This window comes from Mauremys mutica, chromosome 3 (assembly GCF_020497125.1).
Source record: "Mauremys mutica isolate MM-2020 ecotype Southern chromosome 3, ASM2049712v1, whole genome shotgun sequence".
In the NCBI taxonomy this organism is placed as follows: Eukaryota; Metazoa; Chordata; order Testudines; family Geoemydidae; genus Mauremys; species Mauremys mutica.
In genome coordinates, this window is record NC_059074.1 from 208,916,947 (window position 1) to 208,939,337 (window position 22,391).

At 46.8% G+C, this 22,391-nt stretch overlaps 1 protein-coding gene across 3 annotated transcripts in view; it reads left to right on the forward strand.

Moving 5' to 3' along the window:
* The window catches only part of ANAPC1 (anaphase promoting complex subunit 1), a 75,568-nt gene extending 58,875 nt beyond the window's left edge, over positions 1-16,693 (forward strand). For all 3 annotated transcript variants that reach the window (XM_045010639.1, XM_045010641.1, XM_045010640.1), the window contains 14 exons: positions 1,166-1,242; positions 1,362-1,452; positions 1,550-1,603; positions 2,130-2,323; positions 4,304-4,390; positions 4,939-5,056; positions 6,738-6,815; positions 7,335-7,402; positions 10,513-10,651; positions 11,473-11,559; positions 12,212-12,307; positions 12,646-12,844; positions 13,773-13,907; positions 16,306-16,693. In XM_045010639.1, coding sequence (XP_044866574.1) covers positions 1,166-1,242; positions 1,362-1,452; positions 1,550-1,603; positions 2,130-2,323; positions 4,304-4,390; positions 4,939-5,056; positions 6,738-6,815; positions 7,335-7,402; positions 10,513-10,651; positions 11,473-11,559; positions 12,212-12,307; positions 12,646-12,844; positions 13,773-13,907; positions 16,306-16,421 — 1,539 coding nt within the window. In that variant the 3' untranslated portion in view covers positions 16,422-16,693. The remainder of the gene's footprint in view (positions 1-1,165; positions 1,243-1,361; positions 1,453-1,549; positions 1,604-2,129; positions 2,324-4,303; positions 4,391-4,938; positions 5,057-6,737; positions 6,816-7,334; positions 7,403-10,512; positions 10,652-11,472; positions 11,560-12,211; positions 12,308-12,645; positions 12,845-13,772; positions 13,908-16,305) is intronic.
* The last annotated feature ends 5,698 nt before the right edge of the window (positions 16,694-22,391 follow it).

Here is a 22,391-nt window from a genome sequence, read left to right on the forward strand (position 1 = left end):
CCCCCAGTTCCCTTCTACCCTACACACACACCTCCTGTGAACCTCACCTGAAGCGAACGACTGAGACCTAGGTTACTTGGGGCACCCCTCAACTAATGAATTAAATAATCTTAATTATCTCTGTCTTCATGATCTCGAGCTACCATTTGGCCAAAAAGTGTGAATGAGACATGTTTAAAGTGTGATCGTCACAAGATACAAACCTTTGACAGACTACTTGTGGTATTAACTTAACCCCTTCCCCCTCCCCCCCCCCCCAAAATTGCCTTTTTCCATTGACAAGTCTCCCAAGCTCTGCCTGCTGCAAGAAAGGGCTTTGCCCAAATGGCACAAGCAAGCCCCAAGCTGGGGAGCGATCAATAATAATACTTTGTGTCCATTCAACCAGTCAGCAGTGGTTTTGACAGCTTTAATCAGAGGCTAAAATCATTAGCTATTCATCAGTAATTTGTAATTACCCAGTAGCTCAGAATGTACAGAATTACTGTAAAGGATTTTAAAAAATAAATCTGACTGGCCAATAAAAATGTGGTAAGATTAGATTGTAATTACTATGTATGGATAAGCCTAGTATGATGTGATCCCAATCTTAACGTAGTGTTAGTAATGCAAACAAGCATTTACCAAAAAAAACCAACCTCAAACCCAACAACTTTACCTCAGTGTCCCTTTTAGATAAAAAAAAGGCAGATAAAGGGATGCTCAGTTTAAAATCCTGCTTTGACTAAACACATTTCCTTACCGTGTGTTTGTAAAAAGAGGTACCAAACCTTTCTTGAGACCAGGGATCAAACATAGCCCTTACCACAATAACTTGAAACCATCTTGATCAAACAGATAAAAGGCTCTGAATCGGTCAGGTACTCCGCTTCCTAATGGATTAGATTGTTTACGTGATAATAGCATGCTTTTGACACACTAGCGATTTGCAGGATTCACTGTCATTCCAAACTGAACTAGAAGATTAGGATGTTTCACTAAAAAATATTGGCCTTTCTGGGTCAAAGTTGAAGCACTATAATGTAGTAGTAGTAGAGGAAAAGCTTAGTGCATAATCCTATAAAACAAACTTCATATCTTGTATCACTTGTGAAATCCTAGAAACCTGGGAAGGTTCAAGAATGAACAGATATGTCAAGATATTTATCTGCCATGCTTTTTATAGATTATAAGAGAGAACAGTATATCCCTTCATGCAACAGAATTGCCTTCATCAGAAGATCTGAATTTGGAGACACTGGCGTAAGTAATGTGATGACAAAGTGCTGACAGAATCACTGGGAGACATTGTACAAAAATAGATTTTAGATCTGAGGAATGTCACTGAACAATCAGCTGTTTCCCGTTTGTTGTTTTTTTAGGCAAGCTCACGTCTACATCATTGCTGGTGCCTGCTTGTCACTGGGTTTTCGATTTGCTGGTTCAGAAAACCTAGCTGCATTTAACTGCTTGGTAAGAGTCTGGGTGGTTTTCTAAGATTTGTTGAAGATAACAACTGTGTCCTCTATATCTGTATTTAGCATGTATTTCTCTTTGTTCTTCTTTACAGTTTAAATTTGCAAAAGATTTCATGAAATGTTTGTCAGCACCTACAGCTTCAATAGTAAGTTCTTTTAGATTCTCTCAACAAAAAGGAACCCCTGGTCTGTAATGCACTTTGATTAAACTCAGTGGAGCTTCAATGCAAACAAAATGTCACTTTTAGTTCCCATATTACTGACTATATCTACCGACCTGTCAGTTCAATAACCCAGAATCATTAATGATGCTAGTGACCCTTTGTATTTTTCCCTACAACAGTATTGTCTGATTTTTCTAACACTGGGAAATAGACCAAATAGTCATGAAGAAAATGGTCCCTTCTTTGTGGGCTGGGTAGAAGAATGTAAACTAATGGGGAGTGTCAGGTGGGAAGCTGATGTACCTCCATATGCTGATGTGTTGGTGGCCACTAAAGTGTGAGTTTTCTAGTATGTTAGTAAGGTTGTAAGAATGAGGTTCCTAATGAGGCCTCTTTGATAAGAATCTGCAATTTTCTTTTGTGAGTTGTACATTATGTCTGATGAGAAGCACAAGGAAGAGTGTAGAAGTGTAATAATGCCTCTTCTCTCCCCGCCATATACTTCAAGACAGGTCACTATAACCTTGAAACTTGTTTGAGTGTCGTGCTGCTGTCTCTTGCAATGGTGATGGCAGGCTCTGGAAACCTGAAGGTCCTCCAGCTCTGTCGTTTCATGCATAAGAAGACAGGTGGAGAAATGAACTATGGGTTCCATCTGGCTCATCACATGGCTCTTGGACTTCTCTTTTTGGGAGGAGGAAGGTAACCTGTTATTTCCAAAGCTGCCTTTTTTTCCTGTTTTATATTACAAATTATCTCGTGGTTCTCAAGGATCTCTAGAAGAATGCTGACTGTTTAGAGAAGAGCAGCACAGCTTCTGGTGGATTTTCTCTTACTGCTTTCTATACTTTGTTATCCGAGTTACTTAGATCTCTTCTTTTCGATAACACATGCTCACTAGAACTCCAGAAGTGTACGTCCCTCAGGAATCTGACAGCCCTTATAAGTGAAAAGCTGATGACACAAACAATAGAAATGATTGCGGGTGCTAATGGTTTGATTCCTGATTAAGGGAAAACTAAAAAGTAAGGGTTTTTTTGTAGATAGAAACTGTAAATTACAAACCTACCTGTGACGCAGCTTTGAGTGACTAACACAACAGAAGTGTTTGGTTTAAAAACGAGGCTTTAAAGTGTTGGTGTGCACACGTCTTGCAGAATGCCTGGCGAGGTCTGCCAGGGCTACAGTGCTACTTTATAGCCCACCACGTGGCTACCTCCAGCCGGTGGAATCTTGCCTTCCACTTCCCTTTGCTGAAAGCTGCCCCGTCCCTTCTCTGCAGTCTCCCTTTCTGTCCTGTGAAGTGTAGTATTGTGGATGAACAGGAAATGCTGCCTTCAGTGGTCCCTGTCCTGTTCCTTTTCTTGTTTATTTCTTCAGTGTCTCAAGTTCATTTTTATCTCTAGTTTTCCTTTTTTTAGCTTCCTCTTTTCCCTCATCTTTCTGTTCCCATCCACCAAACTGATTGTCTTACCTGGGATCCAGTTTTCACTCCTTAACTCTCTTCCCTGCTTGAGCCACACAAAGCTTCTCCTCCTCTGCCTCTGTTGGTTCCTCAAGCTTGGTTTGCCACCACTGCAGCTGCCAGGGCTCTGGGGTAAGGCTGAGTGGGACTAAAGCATAGGCTTGTCTATTGCATGGTCTTCTCACTTGCCCATGCTCAGTGAGCTCCCAGGTGCAGGTTCCTGTCCGCCAAGGAAGAGTCTCCCTTTATTGCTTGGTGCTGCCACCAGACAGCATGAAAGGCCCAATCGGCCAGTAATGCTAAGCGGGCAAGTGTCCGAATGCAACAGTGAACTCCCTTTGAGCTGTGATCTAGACAGTGACACTGCCTCCGGCCTAGGCTTTTTGACGGTATGAACACCTTCTTCGTTTTACAGCAATCAAATGGCCACAGTCGCTGCTCGTTTTGTATCAACGTATAGTGGATAATTGGTGTTTCACTTGTACATAGATTAAATCTGCCCCAGAAGAAATCTAGTGTGCAGATGGCATGGTCAGACTCTCGCACTGCAGCTAGTCTCATCAGGAATTCTGTCACATTTTAACCTGCTGTAACTTGTGTAAATGCAAATGTTATTGCCAGCCATATACACATCTGTCTAGACTTTTTTGGAATCTTGATAAACTAATTACTTCAATAATATTCTACGACAGTGAAGTTCTCAGGAAGTTTGCTGCATGAATATTTCTTTTTGCCCATTTTAAATGTGTTCCTAGTTTTACATGGGACAAGGTGAATAGTAGCACCAAAGTGACTTTGACCTTGTCCAGGTCTTAAAGAAAAAAATCCACTTCACCAGTGGCAAGTTGGAAGCTCTCTCTAGGCTCTCAATTTGAGCAGGACTTAAATTTTCATTTTAAAAATATTTCTCTTTAACGGTTGCATAGATAACATTCCTAATATGAACAGATGCAGTGGTGTCTTTTAGCTTCTACATTGAGCAAAATCCGTCTGCTTTTTTTGAGTGGAGTTAAAATATATGAATATATATGTCATTTTATATCCATATATAGCATTTGGCCTACTATGCTAACATTTATATTTATAGAAGTTCACTACATATGTGCACTGTGCTACCACAGTTCCCATTTTCTGGCTCATGGGAACACACTGGAAATGGATGCGAGAGTTGTGTTGTTTGCCAGTGCTGAAAGATAATAGGTGATGTTTCTCTGCAGATACTCCCTGAGCACGTCAGATTCTTCAATTGCTGCTCTTCTTTGTGCTCTGTATCCTCATTTCCCCATTCACAGTTCTGACAACAGGTATGGGCTAGTTATTGTATATATGTTCTTAACATAAAATAGGTTCTACTTCCCCAAAAAATGATCCAGGGGTGAGGCTCTGAAAGCTTTTTGGCTACAGTGAGATTAGAGCTGAAACAACTGACACAAGCTTTCAAATATTTGAGAGAAATGGAGCAATAAGTAAAGGACAGGATGACAGTGGATGATCAGATCAGTGAAGAGATGCTGTTACGACTCTGCCTGTATTTCTTTAACAAACTGCATCCTGGGCAATACAACTTGGCTATAACAGCTTGCTCTATAATGAAAGCTCACCTAAGAAATCTCTCTATGGAATTTTAAAAAAATGTATTTAAAAGTGAATAAATGTTGTCTTATTAGGGAAACCGTCTGTCTTTATAAAATCAGTAAATGTATATATGTACGTACTGCTGCAAGTTTTACTGTAGTCTACAAGAGCTTCTGTATGTCCCTTACCCTTTGCGTAGCTTGCCAGCACACACAGGTGTTCGGAGACCGCTCTTTAGCAACACCATTGTGCTGAATTCATTATTTCCCATAAACAGGTATCACCTGCAGGCCCTACGGCACCTGTATGTGCTGGCAGCAGAACCAAGGCTCCTGGTGCCTGTTGATGTGGACACAAACACTCCTTGTTACACGCTACTAGAGGTTACCTATAAGGTAATTTATCCGGGAGGAGGAGGGGGGCATGGGGCTGTGAAGCTTGAAGTTAATTTAAAACTTCGTGTACAGGGTGTATACATATCTCAGTGTTGTGGCCTGCAATCCTGGTTTTGTTTTCAGTGCTCTAGTGGAGTCAAACCAGATTGTCTAGGCACTCCTCCCAACCCATATCTTTTGTTTCTAGTGCTTTGAGTGGCACCTTGAAGGTAGAACCAGGAACAAGTGAAATGCACAGCGAAGTCCTACAGAATTGACTGATCTGGGGTAACAGTTATCTGTATAAATACAGTGGAGATTTTCAAAGGCACAAAGTCAGTGGAAGTTGGTTTAAAAATCTCCCCAATGCTTTTAAAATGGGATACTCAGCATTCCCCTGGCTATACTCATTAGGCACTTCTTGAGCTGAGTGCCCATCCTCCACAATGGATTGTTGTAGAAAGATACATTCAGGATCAAACAACTTCAGCTGATGTATGATGTGGCATGGTTAGGGCTCTCACAAATTCATGGCCGTGAAAAACACGTTACAGACCGTGAAACTGGTCTTTCCCCATGAAATTTGGTCTTTTGTGTGCTTTTACCATATACTGTACAGATTTCCTGGGGGAGATCAGTGTTTCCCAAACAGAGGGTCCTGATCCAAAAAGGGGAGACAGGGGAGTTGCAAGGTTATGTTAGGAGGGTTGCAGTGGTGCCACCCTTACTTACATGCTGCTGCTGACAGGGGTGCTGCCTTCAGAGCTGGGCTGTTGGAGAGTGGCCAGCAACCGCCACTCTCTGGCCACCCAGATCTGCAGGCAGCAGCGCAGAAAAACCATACCAGGCCATCCTGACTTCTGTGATACTGCTGGCGGCAGCGCTGCCTTTAGAGCTGGGCTCTCGGCCAGCAGCCACCACTCTCCAGCAGCTCAGCTCTGAAGGCAGCACCGCCACCACCAGCAGCCGCACAGAAGTAAGGGTGGCCGTACCATGACACCCCTACAATAACCATGCGACTCCCCCCAACCCTCTTTTGGGTCAGGACCCTACAGCAACAACACTGTGCAATTTCAGATTTAAACATCTGAAATCATGAAATTTACAATTTTAAAAATCCTTTGACCATGAAATTGACCAAAATGGACATGAATTTGGTAGGGCCCTAGGCATGGAATAGCCTGTGGGATAAGGACAGGCCTTGCCAGCCTTTAGGAGAAGAGAACAGCAGAGACCTTAGTGATCTGACCAGACATGCGAAAGCGCCTCCTGTTGTTGCTGTGGAAGATCGCCGTACAGGCCATGTAGCGCATTTTAAAAGGTGGGTGTTCAGGTTGAAAAATGTCCCCTTCTCATGACAACGGTGCTATGCATGTTGACTCAGCCGTGCTGCCATCCTCTGTTTCCCCGTATACATTTTGTGACAGACCTGAAGCAGCGCTTGGTGGAGCTTGAAAGCTTGTCTTTCACCACAGAAGTTGGTCCAATAAAAGATGTTCCCTCCCCTACCTCGTCTCTCTCACTTTGTGACATAAATGGTAATATTAAGCCACCGTTTCACCAGGAAAACGGATATAGAAAATACAAGATACTTGCAGTGCAGCCAGGCTGAACAGAGGTGCAACCGAGAGACTGGCGTGCTTTCTGTCACTGTGCACTGAAGCTGTTTTTACTAACGCCTGAATGATGTTGGTGTTTACAGGGCACGCAATGGTATGAAGAAACCACAGAGGAACTGATGGCGCCAACCCTCCTCCCGGAGCTTCACTTACTTAAGCAGGTAAATCAGGGCTCCCGTTGAGTAATGTGCATTTTGGCCCAGATCCTGTGGTGCAGTGAAGATTCACTCAGTGAGCAGAAAGGAGGGTGGCCACTGGGGACCTGGTTAGTGCTCTGATTCCTTGCCCTGGCTCCAGTGCATGTTAGAGCAGCCTGGGATTAGCTCTAGCCCATGCCCACTGACAATGGCCCCCAGAGACCATTTGCTACCTGTGGGATAGCCATAGTGCAGTCCACTTAGTTATGTCCCCTCCTACCCCTGATCCTGCCTCTGGTCCCTGTCACCTCTACACCCACCGGGGATTCCCCCATGCCAGGGGCATCCTCTGCAGGGAACACAGCCAGTTTCTGTCCTCTTGGAGTCTCCAGTGACACACAGCAGATGGTGCTGAGGGGGAGTATCTGCCCTTCTAAGGGGGTCGAAATTGATTTTTGTAGCTCCCTTTTGTCTTGCAATCCCTGTTACTGCCATGTAAGTGATATGCTCCTCACTAATCAATTAAAACCTTTATATTGGCAGATCAGAGTGAAAGGCCCACGATACTGGGAACTGCTAATAGATTTAAGCAAGGGGACACACCAGCTGAAGTAAGTATTCATGATGCTACTTACCTAGATTGACAATGTTTGTTAATGTCCCTTAACATTTGAGTAAACTTGTGAAATTTTCTACCTCCTATAGTTAGAAGTAACCCCTAAAATGTACAGTAGCTGAAAGAAAGGAAAGAAATTCTTCAGTTTCAGTTTGTCCACTTTTGTGCATTTGACAGCCCCTTTGTGTGCAGGCAGTTTCACTCTTCCTCTGGAGAGTCAGTTTTTACTTGTTTTGTGGGTTTTTCATATTTTTTTTTTAAAAAGAGAAGGGAAAATGAGCAGGGGACCTCAGCTAGAAACTACTTTTAATATGGGGAGGTTTTGGGTTTTGTGTGTAATTGATGAGATTTCTCATTGCCTCTGTCCTTGAAAACTGCACGCTGCTGATAGAGTGGCTCGCTAACTCTTATAATGTGCCAGAGATGATATTTTTCTGAAATGTGCACAGTACTAATTAATGCAGATTACAATTGTCCAGTGGATGTATTGAAATGTTAAAGGACAGTAATCATATCTGAATATCAGAGGGGTAGCTGTGCTAGTCTGTATCCACAAAAACAATGAGGAGTCCGGTGGCACCGATATATTTGGGCATAAACTTTTGTGGGTAAAAACCCCACTTCTTCAGATGCATGGAGTGAAAATTACAGATGCAGGCATAAATATACTGGCACATGAAGAGAAGGGAGTTACCTTACAAGTGGAGAACCAGTGTTAACAAGGTCAATTCAATCAGGGTGGATGTGGTCCACTACCAATAGTCCATGAGGAGGTGTCAATAACAAGAGAGGGAAAATTGCTTTTGTAGTGAGCCAGCCACTCCCAGTCCTTATTCAAGCCCAAATTAATGGTATTAAATTTGCAAATGAATTGTAGCTCTGCAGTTTCTCTTTGAAGTCTGTTTTTGAAGTTTTTTTGTTGAAGGATGGCTACTTTTAAACCTGTTGTTGAGTGTCCAGGGAGATTGAAGTGTTCTCCTACTAGCCTTTGTATGTTACCTTTCCTGATGTCTACCTTGTGTTGCATTTATTCTTTTACATAGAGACTGTCCAGTTTGGCCAATGTACATGGCAGAGGGGCATTGCTGGCACGCGATGGCATAGATCACATTAGTAGATGTGCAGGTGAATGAGCCCTTGATGATGTGGCTGGTGCGGCTGGGTCCTCTGTTGGTGTCGCTAGAGTAGATATGGGGACAGAGTAAGCAACATAGGTTGTTACGGGGTTTGGTTCCAGGGTTAGTGTTTTTGTGGTGTGATGTGTAGTTGCTGGTGAGTATTTGCTTCAGGTTGGGGGGCTGTCTGTAAGCGAGGACTGGCCTGCCTCCCGTGGGTTGATGATGTGGGATCATTTTCCAGGATAGGTTGTAGGATAGGTTAGGCTAGGTTGATGATGAGGGATCATTTTCCTGGGACTGGCCTGCTTCCCAAGGTCTGTGAGAGTGAGGGATCATTTTCCAGGATAGGTTGATGATGTACTGGAGAGGTTTTAGCTGGGGGCTGTACGTGATGGCCAGTGCTGTTCTGTTATTTTCCTTCTTGGGCCTGTCCTACAGTAGGTGACTTCTGGACTACTACAGGACAGGCCCAACAAGGAAAATAACAGAACAGCACTGGCCATCACGTACAGCCCCCAGCTAAAACCTCTCCAGCGCATCATCAACCTATCCTGGAAAACGATCCCTCACCCCCTGGACTCCTCATTATATCTGAATATAGGATTCACAGGTAAAATTATTCCTAGCATTATAGATAGCAGCCTGGAATTGTAAAGTCTGGAAATGACATATGCAAGCTAGAGTGGCGGGAAAAGAGCCACTTGAATGCTTCACTAGTAATTTTGCTATTTCATTTAATGTAAATGACACAGTCAAGATTAGGCTGGATACAGCAACACACCCTGTGTGGAGCTACACATAAAATCACCCACAGATTGGTTAGAATGCAAAGGCCCATGTGTAAAAAGGGGGAATCTCACCGTTAGCATATTCAGCCAGTGTGCTGTGCAATCTCCACTGGCTGCCTTTTGGGTTTTGGGGTGGGGGTGAAGGTTATGGTTTTGACCTGTAACTCCCCTAGTGGCTTTGGAGCTGTCTACCTGAGGGTCCCTCTTTCCCATGCCATAATGCCACAGGTAACGTGGGGCTGCCAACGGGACGTGCCCTCTGGGAGCTCCCAGCTTTGGAATTAGCAATCCCCTTGGGTCCACAGTGGCCCCAAGCTGCTGGCATTCAGGGCATGCTGCAGAGCGGCCCTCCTCCACGCCCTCGCTATTTTAAAATGGGGGAGGATTGTGAGGCTGGTGACTTGGTGGCGCTGGAGGGGACAGTGGTTTTAGCTTTATTTGCCTGGCTCCCTGGTTGTGGGTTACTGCAGCATGATGGTGTGATGTGGTGTTTTTGACAGGGTATTTTACAGTTATGGGTAAAGGATCCCAGAGCATATGGATAAGGCGCCCTTTTATATAAAACTAAATAAGGTAAATGACTTTTCTGAACAAACTCAATTGCTTTGCAGTAGCGAAGCTCTGAGCTGTTTTCACGTATGTGGTGCTCACCCTAACTTGTAGGGTTGCTCCTGAACAGCAGGTTGTTGGCTTTGCCATCTCTTGCTGTAAGAGGAAAGAGCCCGTTCTCTAGGGAAAATGGAGCAAAGCACTGACACCTGGCACTACTCTTTGTTGAGTGAGGCACAGTGTGAATGGAACCCTCTGGTGCCATTTTTAGGGGGTGATGCTTGGGGGCTGAACCACCCATTAAGGGTAGAGATGGCTGTGTTGACTTCTTCAGAGGGAATTCATAATATTGTATAGATCAGTAATGCTGGAAAACCTCACTCCTCCTTGCTCTCCCACTGCTGCGCCCCTCCACCGCCAGATTGCCTTCCTGTGGTTGGATGTCAGAGAAATGGAGATCTCCCCAGGCCTGTGGATATACAGGAGCTAAATAACAAGGAAGCAAATCCCTGGATGGGGACATGAGCCCAGACAAGTGACTAGGTTGCTAGTTATTCGTATATCTGTTTGCCATGTCATGAGTCAGTACCACAGCTGGATGGAAAGAGATTTAAATAAGTTCAAAACTGTAAATGTTGTTGTTTTTTCAGGTCGATCCTTTCTAAAGATGGCATCCTGTATGTCAAACTGAGAGCTGGGCAGCTCTCGTACAAAGAGGACCCAATGGGCTGGCGCAGTTTGTTAGCACAGGCGGTCACTCACAGGAACTCTGAAACTCGGGCGTTCAAGGTAGCGTCATCTAACTGTTCTGCTAGCGAGCACAAAGCAGTAAGGTGACCGCTATGGTTACCGGCAGCTCTGCTCGCAAAGTTCTCACCTGAACGGTGCTGGAGCTTTGAGAGAACTGTAATAGGGCAGAGTGGTTGAGATATTGGGCCTGCCGCCTTCCTAGGTTCAAATATGGGCTAGCCGGGAAGTGATGAAAAGCTGTTGCTATCTGACAGCTACTTGGCCTGTGGGAAATGAATTAGTAGGTTCAGTCCAATTCCCTCTGGCCAGGAGCCCATCACAAAACTGCCGTCGTCAGAGCCCAGAGCGTGAACTGGCACGTCAGTGGGGAATTCCACCTCTAGAAGTGGCCTTTAAAGAGCAGGGATGGATGGAGCGAGCCACGTCAGGATGCAGCTGAGAAATGTGTACAGCCACTGCCTGTGCTGCTTTCACTCAGAATTTCAAGTGGCACAGTGCTGCCAATCTAGTACTTTGCAGGAGTGCTGAAATCGCTCTTACAAATGGCATGAATTCATGGCTGTAGGAAAATTAGCCCAGCAGCTGCCACAGAGCACTGGGCCAGGCTGAGCACCCACACCACCAGCCCTGCCTCTTTGCTTTCTAAATCAATACATGGCATCACTTTCTGCAGTGGTCAGATGAAAAGGTTACGAGACTTTGATTTTGCCCATTAAATCAATCATGTCAATTACAATGACCTGCACTGAACTCTGGAGAATCACAGTAGGGAAGGAGGGGAGGGTATAAATTATTGTTTGACCTATGCAATGAAAGCAAAAGATTCCTAATCTAAAGTGTGCATTTTTACCTCTTTTTAGCCAGAAACTATTTCTGCTTTCACTTCTGATCCGGCACTACTTTCATTTGCTGACTATTTCTGCAAACCAGCTGTGAACATGGGTCAGGTACACATTGCCTATATGTGGGATATTGCTCAGAAGAATGGTTTCTTTTCTTGTTTTCATAAATAAAATGCAGAAAATGAATGTTAAGTTGCAGGCAGCAGAGCTAAATCAGTAATGCAAGAAAAATAATTCTGAAAAGCCTTGCTCCTTGGAGGTATTTGCTATATAGAACAAAATGGCATTTCATAAAAAAGAATGCACAAAAATAGAAACAGAAAATAGAACTATGGTACCTGCACTTAAAAAGCTTTTCAGTATAACCTTCTGCCACTAGTTAATCTCACAATTATACACCCTGAATTCCCTATGGTTTGTACAAGGTATAGCTAATGAATACTGAGCTAAAGCAGGTTACTGCTATTCTTTAGGGCAGCCACTGAAGTTGTCTTGTGAATGAAGACTATATCTTCTCTTTGTGCAGAATGAAATCAGAGACTAGCCTTCGAAAATACTACGGGAGGGAGAAAAATGTTACTACATTTTGCATTCTTTTAATGAATAAATACACAGGGACACAAATCTTTACATAAATGAATTACAGCGGATAATGTGGGGGATTAACCATAACAGAAGCCAACGTGAGCAATGTAAGAGAACTTGTAATAAATTATATGTACAGTGTGCACTCTGTAAAAGGCCTGTCTTTTATCAGAAACAGGAAATATTGGATCTCTTCTCATCTATTCTTTATGAGTGTGTTACTCGAGAGAATCCGGAGATGCTGCCTGCATACATAGCAATAGATCAGGTAGAGTGAACAGGGTTCATTTTTTGTTTTTAATCCTTAATAGCACTAACTCTGCAGAAGGGTATCATGTTGGTCTTACTCCTTTCATACGTATCATGGATACCAGAAATGGAAAATAGAAATCTGTCAGTAAACCTGTGGTGACAGAGCAAAGATTTCAAGATAACAATTGAAAAATAACCTAACGAGGTGATAAAGATCAGGAGAGGGTAATCTAGTTTTTTTCGATTGATGCACCGAGGGAGGGAAGTTCAGTTATTTTGCAGTTATGAAGGGGACATTTCTTTTCTAGTACTGATCGAGTTCACAGTATATCTTTGTGTTTTCTCTCCTGTCAGGCCGTGAGGATATTAGAGAGAAAAGAAATGTCTGAGACCTTTGAACTATGGCAGATAAAGCTGGTATTAGAATTTTTTAGCTCCAGAAGCCACCAGGAGAGGGTGAGGAGAAATCCTAACAGAGGGCTCTTCATGAACTCTGAATTTCTGCCTGTGATGAAGTGCACTATTGATAATACTTTGGACCAGTGGCTACAAGGTAAAGAGAGCAGCATGAGTCTAGTGCCACATTTTGAGAGTCTGTGACTTTGCACTGGGAGAGACCTGGCACCCTGCTGTACAGCTTCTGGGTATCAGGCTGCTTTGGTATCTTGCCCATCAGCTGGTTTTTTAACTTCGTTAGTGGAGGGGTGTGTATGTGGGAGTGGGGGGGAATAAAGAACAGATTTCTCATGTTTGAATCCTGATTATCTGCCGATTGGCCAGTTTGTAAGAGTGAATGCTGCCTCCTTCAGGTAATCAAAAGAAGGAATTCTAGCTGATTTCTTTATTTTATTTTATTTTTTTTAAATCTTAAATATTTGCACAAAACCAGGTAGTCTTAAAAGCTGAGCTGGTGCTCTGAGCTGCTGCCACCACTGGAATTTTAAAATAGTCTCCAAAATATGGTTACCTGAGGCATGGGAGGCCCTGTGTAGTGTGTATTGTGTAGAACAGCAATATGTGTCTGCACTTCTGTGTGTGTGTGTGTTTCATTTTGTGTAATTACCTGGTGTTCCAAGTTTGCACCTTCTGAGAGCATCGTGTTCCAACTGGAACGCTTTAACATAGCATTTGTATGATACCTTGAGGGCTCAGTTTGACTGCTTCCTTGTGTGGAAAGTTTGAGTTAACGTAGGAGATGACTCAGACTTCCCTAGTGTTCCGAGGGGCAGAGCTGTCCTGTGAGCCCAGCAGAGCGAAGTGGGGGTTAGCTTTGAAGAATGGCATAGTGGTAGTCCTTGAATGAAGAGCTGCCACAAGCTAAAGCCCTGGCCTTGGTACTCAGTGCTGGGGGCGGGGAGATCCCACCAACAAACCTATGTGGCAGGGAGCAATGTCCCACTCCAGTGCCCCTCTGTGTTCTGTTCTCTCAACAAATGAGAAAATGGTCCCTGAATTTCAGCAGACTCCCTTGTATGTTACAGCCGGAGGGGACGTCTCTCTGCACTCCTACCTAAGTGGGCAGCCTACGGAAGAATCTCAGTTAAGTATGCTGGCCTGCTTCCTCGTTTACCACTCAGTCCCCACCCCAGGGCAGCTCTCAGCAGGCGGCTTAGCAGGTAAGGTTATATCTGGGCTGGGTTGGATTGGGCCTACTGTTACTATAAGTTTGATGACCTTTCATGTTTACCTCATGTGTTAAGTTGTTGCTTTAATGTAGATATTTTTTTTTACAGCTGTGCAAGTATTTTCTTTTCTTGTGACTTTTTTCTTGGACCTTTATGTGGTGAGCAGGGCCCTTAGCTGTAGGGCGTGATGGGGGATGAAAGAGATCAGCCTTAGCCACGGCTCTTCAGTAGACACCCTGGCTTTTCTCCAGGTTGATTTGGATAAGGATATGAGGCCTTGTTCCCTTAGCACTCAGCCAGAGACCTTCAGTGCACCAAAGGGCAGCAGGACCTTGCACCTGGGGGGAGTGACGTTTCCAAAGGCAGTGGACAAGATCAGACAGACTGCAGTCCTCTGCTCCCCTTTGTTACTCTAGCTTTGTCCTGAACATCAGTGCTCATCTTTCCTTTGAGCACCTAGATGGTTCTGGAGAGAGGACCTGCTCTCGTGCCTGTTTTCCTAGTGGCAACCTATTAGGTCAGGCAGGTAGGGAAACTTCATTCCGTGGCCTCTATTGAATACCCCACCATGACAGGCTGATGCTGAGAGCAGTCCCGTCCTCACGAGCCTGATCTGGGTGTTGCTTCCTGCTGACCCAGTTCTGGGAAGGCCTCCACACTTTGATGGGCGGGAGCTCCGTGGCGCTTTAGGGACCCAAGAAGGATGGGACCACCTCTGTTGGCAGAGGAGTAAGGGAATTTATTGCTGAAAGCTTATTAGCTAAAGGCACAGCTCCTCCTTCTGAAGGCCTGGCCATTCCACCAGAGCAGACTGCACCATGGACACAAGAGGGGAAAGTTCCTCTCCCTTGAATATTTTCAGGGTAGGTGCCTGGGCAGCTCTTCAGACCCTTCTTACCCTCACAGGTCACATGGGCAGGCCTCTGGAGACACCACCTTTCTCTGTCTGGGGTAGGTCTGTGCATTGGGAGCTCCCCGTGTCCTGACAGATGGTGGGGACCCGAGAGAGGGCCGTCTGCTTAGCACTAATCCATTCTCCTGATAGCCTGACGTCCCACGTCACTTCCTGACTTCGCTTTTCAGCGTCTGCTTTCCTAGATGCTCTGTTCTAAACCCAGCTGTTCAGAATTCAGGCCTTCCCCTCCACCTCGTGAGATTTTAAAAAACAATCAGTGTTGGCTCTTCTGCTTTCTGGGTTTTGAGCCTCTCGGGTCACGTTTTTCAGCTTTTCTCCCCAGCCACAGGGTCCAGAACCTGACTACTTTTAAAGGAAAGCTGAGACTCCCCTGTAACAACAGCATTCGGGGAGCTGGGGCTGTAAGAAAAACACCACTTACCAGGAAAGAGTGTCTCACAAGAGCTGGAAATCTGTAGGTGTTTGCAGGGTGCCCTTCTTCTAGCCTTCCTGTTCTCCGTTGGGGCGTTCTGTTTTTTGGGTTTTTCTTCAGAGTTGTTGCTCGGACTCTTGGGGGTTGCCTCCCTTGGCTCACTTTTCTAGGAAAAGCTTTTATAACGGCTTGTTCAGTGAACATCATTCAGGCTACTTTGCACATACACATCACTTCATTTCTTCTTTCTCCACACAGAGTTGCCAGGTCGGGCCTGGCGTTTGAGTACAAACATTGTGAGAAGCATACAGAATTTCTAGGCTGTCAGGAGTTACCAAGCGTGTGCTCCTTACTCCAGTGGTGATGGCAAAATAGAAAATAAAACCCCAACCCCAACCCCTCCCCCGGGGGAGGTAGCCGGGCTGTTGGGTGGGCGGCGCGGTACAAATAAGGCTCAGCCAACCTTTTCAGTGTGGGAAGGCATTTGGAAAAGCTGGAGAGAGAGTTGTTTTTTTAAAAGACACTCAAAAGAATAGAGACAGGAGAGTGAGAGTAACAAAGCTTGAAGTGCAAGGTCAGGCCTAAAGGAGCATTGGGTGGGGACACCATCAATTGAAAGAAAAATCCCATTCCCACATCCCCCTGAATTTTGTACCTACAAAAACCACCTCAGCTGAGTAGGATGTGTTAGTTCGTTTCCTTTGTGTGTCATCAGTTTGGCTGTTTCCCTGCCTAGGCGATTGGATACCCAGTTTTCTGTCTGATTTCTGTGTTGCTGGTGGAGTCTTTAGTCTCCTTCACCGACACACACACGGATTCCTTTCTGAGTCCTTTCCTGAGTGCTAATGCAAACTTAAACTAAAAATCACCAACGTTTACTGTTCGTAGACTATCCATTTTGGGGAGGGGTGTTTGGACATTGGTGGTGTATCCGTCTACTCAAAGACACGCATCCCTACTGCACTGAGCAGCAGTGATATTATACTTCCAACACTGGTAACTGTTTCAGTATGCAAGTGTTCTCCAGATACAGAATCATTCTCCCGCTTTTGTCTCACTAGGGAGCATGAGCTTTTCGGAACTGCTTGTGAAATTCAGGCAGCTGAAAATGCCAGTTCGTGCGTTGCTGCGACTTGCACCTCTACTACTTGGAAATCCACAGTCAATGGTGCTGTGACTGTGCCGAGATGGAGACCCAGAACACAAATCTTACACAGTGACCAAAAGCCAGTGCCAATAGTGTTGTTTTAAGTTATCTGAAAGACACGCAGATGAAGGGAACTTAACATTGTAACTTCACAGGCAATGTCCCAAGTATCTCTTCCACTTGCCCGTAGATGTTTTGACTGTGACAGGGAGCTTTGTATGTATTGTTGTTACAGTGAAGGGTACCTGCATACAACAAATTCATCATTTACTTTTCTAAATAAAGTTTGTTTACAAAAAAGCCTTGTGGTGAGTCATGAAAATAACCCATCTGGAAGCAATTGGTCACCTCATGTCCTTACCACCCAGTACCCCGAGCCTTTGGCACTTTTAAAATGGTCTTTAATGAGATAGCAAAGGGCTTTTTACAGGAAGGGCATACAGGAGCAATAGGCCTCAACCTCAGCTTTCCCTCTTGGACAGCTGGATGGAAACTATAAAGATGAGTCTTACGCCATCACATTCATATATACTGCCTGTTGCTTTCCTTTCTTCGGCCATGTTCAAAAAATCGAATCTTATTTGTAAAACACATTTTTTTAAAAAATGGGACCATTTTGAGCCCAGCAGAACAAAGACAACTTTGAATTTCCTTTTTAAAATGGGATTATCTTAATTTCTTTTTTCACCCGGTGCTGAGCAGAACCAGCTTGCTGGGCAATGCTGCCTCTCAGATGAGGCTGAATCTGTGTACTTGGCTATGCTATTTGGACAGTCTGCAATTCCTGCACCCCCACCTCTGACACACACAGGTGCTGGCCCAGGAGATGGTTTGCACATGGTGGAATTTCAAATGAGGACAAGGTGCAGGCAGAAAGATGTTGGCGCTGTGGTAAGAGCAATGGCCTAGAACCTTTGAGACCAGAGAGCTGGTCAGTGGATTTGCTGCAGGCTGGTTATGCAAGATTGGGTAAGTCCCCTAAACTAGAGCATTGGAGGCCAACAGTAGTGGCAGCCTCACATCTCCGCACTTCAGTTCTCCCAGAAGGGGGCTCGCTACATGGAGCCTGGAATGTTGGAGGGGTGGGGGAGCACAAACTGGAGCGCTGTCGGCTGGTGACCAACAACTGAGCAGAGGGGTTATGGGGCAGCCCTGGATTTTGGGGGGGATGGCAGCTTCCAAGGGACCATGTCAAAAACGGGCTAGGAAGTGGGAGGACAAGGCTGGGGGGTCACCTTTCTGAAGGCTGTATCGAGAACCCCTCGTCACTGCCAGAAAAGAGGATGGCCTGGTCGGGGGGACAAGCACTAGCCAGAGACCAGGCTTCAGAGTGGAGAAAAGTTTCTGGGGGGAAAAAAAAAACTTTCTATTTTTACTTTTATAAACAAACCTGTTTAAAATGAAATCTGAATTTAATCCAACATATGCTAAATCCTGAACATTCTTTCTCAAAATATTTAAATAAAAATCCATGATTATCAAAAACTTTGAGTTAGACTGTTTTTCTGTGTATAAAGAAAGAATTGGGAAAAACGTCTAATTTTGTAAATATGGCACATGAGGTCATGTGCTATATTATGGGCTTGTTTTGTTCACTAAAAATCCATTTTATATGTTGTTTGAATTCCATTTGCCATCCTAGTGCAGCGTGACACACTTCATGAGCAAAAAGTTACTTATCTAGTAAATAAGTAGTATTTCATTCACCATTTTAACATACTAAAATATACAATTAATATGAAAATATTAAGCCATATAATTACTTAAGTGTATATAGTTATAGTATATCTCTGTAGGTAGCAAAAAGACATAAAGGCTCTTATGTTGTAAGTCAATATGTTTTTATGGTTCTATCAACCAATGACAATGCACCTTTCTTTAGAAAAGAACTGCTGTGCAAATGGAACAGTTGACTAAATTAATGATTTAAGTGGAGGCTTTCCACTTGGTGACTTAAATCATGATTGAAATCAATCCACCAGCCAGGATTTGTTCCTGGCTGTTCCACGCACTCCGTGTGACCTTGGACAAGTCAGTTCATGTCTCTGGGCCTCCGGTCCCCCTCAGCGAGGTGCCGGCTAGGGTGACCAGACGTCCCGATATTTAACCCTTTGTCCCACGTCCTGATCAATGTACCATTGGGATGCCATTTGTCCCGATATTTGGATAAGGAGGGAGGTGCTGACCCCGTGGGTGCTCTGGGGCTGGAGCACCCACGGGGAAAAATTGCAGCCAAGCTCCCTGCTCCTCTCCTCCTCCCTCCCCCCTGCAGCGCGCTGCGTCCCCACTCCTCTCCCTCTCCAGCGCTTCCTGCCGCCTAACGGCGGTTTGGCAGTGCTTAGCGCTTTCCAGGAGGGAGGAGCGGGTACGCGGCGCGCTCAGGGGAGGAGTCGGGGAAGGGGGTGGGGTGAGGGCAGTGCAGGGGCGGAAAGAGGCAGGGGGTGGGCGAGCATCCACCCGGCAGAGGGGAAGTTGGCGCCGTAGGGGTGAGTGGTGGGCAGGTGAGGAGGCGAGCGGTGGGTGGGGGACTGAGGAGGGACGCCGCAAGCCAGCGGCAGGCTGGGGGATGAGGAAGGGCGCTGTGGGGGGTGGGAGGGAGAGGAGCGGGGGTGGGCTGTGGGCGGGGCTGATGGCACCCCAATGTGTCCCAATATTTTAGTGTGGTGATTTGGTCCCCTAGTGCCGGCAGCCCTGTGGGCGGAGGTCAGGTGGTGTTTGGGTGGTGCGTGACACGCAGCAGCTTCACTGGGTTTGGATGTCGGTGGTGTCCTCACACCGCCACCTCGAGCATGATGGGGGGAGCCCCCCACTCCCTGCGGGGGTGGGGGGTTGAAGTCCTGTGTTCCCCCGGGCAGCAGGAGCAGCCCGTCGAAGGGGTCTTCTCCACGCTGGCCTCAGAGAAGTCAGGATGGGAGCAGCCCAAGGGAGGGGCCACAGAACGAGCATTCACATGGGCCCGGGGCCCCCCCCTTCCGCCAGGCTGGTACTGGGGAGCTGGCGGCTGTCCCGGCCCGTACCCGTTGGTCAGGCGTGGCTGCTTTCCCCTCGCCCAGGCTCAGGGCCAACTGCTCCCACCCCTGCCCAGGGCATAAACCCGTCCAAGCGGGTGTTCACATCTACAGCCCCCACCGCCCCCCGTTCGGAGGAGCTCATTTATTAACATAGGCCCAAATAGAGCATAAGCCAACCTCCACCCTAGCCCCTGAACCTGAGACCGACTCTGTCACCCAGCTCTCTGTTCCCGCCAAAATCCGCTGCTGGCCTTTCTGCCCAGGCCCTTGGCAGCAGGCTTCTCGTGGCTGAGGGCTCTGCCTCAGAGCCGGCTCTCCAGCTAGACTTGTCCAGTCAGGGCTCTGTGGCGATCTCTGACCTCAGCCTTTCCCTGGGGTAGCACGTAGGTCCTGGCGGGCTGGGCTTCCTTCCGGCCACTGCTTGGGAGAGCCCTTTGCTGAGGCTTTCCGGGCTCTCCCCTCAGGGATCTCCTGGCTCTAAGAGCACCGGCTCTGCTGAGCTCTCCCGAGCGCCTCTCCTCAGGAGTGCCTTGCCTACCAGAGCTCCGGGAACCTTTCCATTAGGTCCAGGGGGCTCCTTCGCTAATTAACCATGAAGCAGCTCCCTGGGGTGGTCAGTTGTCCCCAGATGCACCTGCAGAAGGCAATCGGGGCAGTCTGGACCCTGACTCCCTGTCGAGGGCCTGTCGCCCCCTGAGCAGCCCCTGCACTGGACAGCTGTCCTGCTCGCTGGTCTGGCATAGGGACTCCACCAGCATGACGTGGGGTTAGTTGGGTGCCTGCAGGTGGAGGGAGTTCGTCTGGCACCTTTTACTGGAGTATCTCTGCTTGCTGCGTGAACAGTGGCGTTTCCCTCACGGGTAGAGCAAACACGATGCCTGCAATGAGACGCTGTCAGTGCTTTGGGGAGAGCTGAAGAAACGCTTCATTATCTCAGCAGCGACGAAGAAAGGCAAGTGACTGTCCAACAGCTTCCGAATTTTAGCCTGTTTCTTTTCCACACACTGTAATAGGCTGGAGGCAGGTGTTTTGCTGTGGCAGCAGCTGCTGACAAGTGTAAAACAAAGATTTGGGTGGGGGGAAGAGGTAAAATGAGGAAAAAAATAAAGTGTGTGGGGGGGATGGAACATTTCACAGAAACTTTCCAAAGCAGACAATTTGTTTTAGTGAAAAATGTCAATGTTGTGAAGAAGGCTGTGTTGACAACAAAGATTTAGTTTTTTGTAGCTGTAGTTCTGTTAAATGAGGGATGTGGGTCAGGCTCCTATGGGCAACCTTACTGACCTGCTATCAGGCTCCCTGCCCTGTCAGGTTTCAGGCCAGTCCGAATGTTTGGGAACATTTCACAGAGGTCCAACGGTTGGTTGTAAACGAATGTAGCTGTAACTAAGCTGTCAGGATAGAAACTCCTTCTCATGGAAAAGCAGCAAAGCGTCCTGTGGCACCTTATAGACTAACAGACGTATTGGAGCATAAGCTTTCGTGGGTGAATACCCACTTCTCATGGAGCCACTGTGACCCGCTGCCTAGCTGCAGGATTTGAATACAGGCCTTTTAGAGCTGCACTTTGGCTCCCTTCCCTGGGAGCTAACACACTTGGCTGGTCAGCTGTACAAAGCCTGGATCGATAGCAGTAGAATTTGGGGAATTGGGATTTCTGGGTTCTATTCCCATCTGACTGTATGGGGTGGGGCTAGAGCAGGACTCCTGGGTTCTGTTCTTGGCTCAGGGCGGGGAGTGTTGTCTAATGGCAGGAGCCCTGGTTACAGACAGGATAGCCAAGCACATAAGGACACAGCAGCAGGCATGGGCAGGACGGTGGGTGCATCAGAGAGTCAGGCATTCCTGGCGCAGGCCCAGGAGGCAGATTAGCTGTTCTAACAACATGGCAGCTACATGGAAGTATGCAGAGCCAATGGCTAGCTCACCTACTTTTGGAAGCAGCCAACAGCGCCCAGCTATACCAGACACCCTTCGTTCCTGCCCGTGTGTGACACCAGCAATCAGATGTATGACAAGTGACGTAGCTGGAACACCTACGTTTTGTTGCATTGCATTGTCACTGACTGTAGCGGGGTCACCATTCCCCAGGCATCCCCTGGGGCCAGAGGTGTTTCTGCAGCCCCCTCCCTCTGCCCCCTCTCTTCAGGACCCCTTAAGAGCTCCCTATAGTCTAGCACGAGCCAATCCTGGAACTGGGCCAGTAGCCCAAGTAATTCAGGTAGCCCTCAGAGTCATAAGCGTCCATGCTGGCTCAGACCAACGGTTCACCTAGCCCAGTGTCCTGTCTTCCAATAGTGGCCAATGCCAGGTGCCCCAGAGGGAAGGAACAGAATCGGGCAGTTATCGAGTGATCCATCCCATCGTCCAGTCCCAGCTTCTGGAAGTTAGAGGTTTAGGGACACTCAGAGCATCAAAGTTCATACCCATCTCTAGTGCTCCTGCCCTCTACGGAGCATTTAGGCTGCCTAGCCTTCCAGCTCAGGCATCCTTCCTGTCAGCATGCTCCCTGTTCTGAGGAGGCAGGCGGCATATATACCACCTTCCTTCTGAGCGCTTCTCCCGATTGGCCAGCATTGAGGCAAGTCCCGCCTCACCTCCCTACAGCCTCCTGAGCCTTTACCGTGACAATATCCTGGGGCCATCCCGTCCTGTCCCTCTGCTGACTCCCTGGGACCAGTTTCAGCTGCTTTCTGCACCTGTGCTCGCACCAATACCTCCCAGAACGGGGTCTTTTGGCCCATCTTCGGTTTAAAGGGCCAGTGCGTCCCACTGCATTAACGGTGTGTTTTTAGCTGTAAAACCTGCTCTAAAAGGTGTTTCCTAATGGTGTCAATTAAGCCACATCGTCCCACAATTTCCCCCAGCCCCATAGGGTGGCAGCGCTGCTTGAAGCCTGGCTGTTCAGATCCCCAGTACAGGCCAGTATCCCACGAGCTACGAGGATGACTGCTGCTGGTTCCGTTGCCCAGCTCCTAGAGGGGACCTT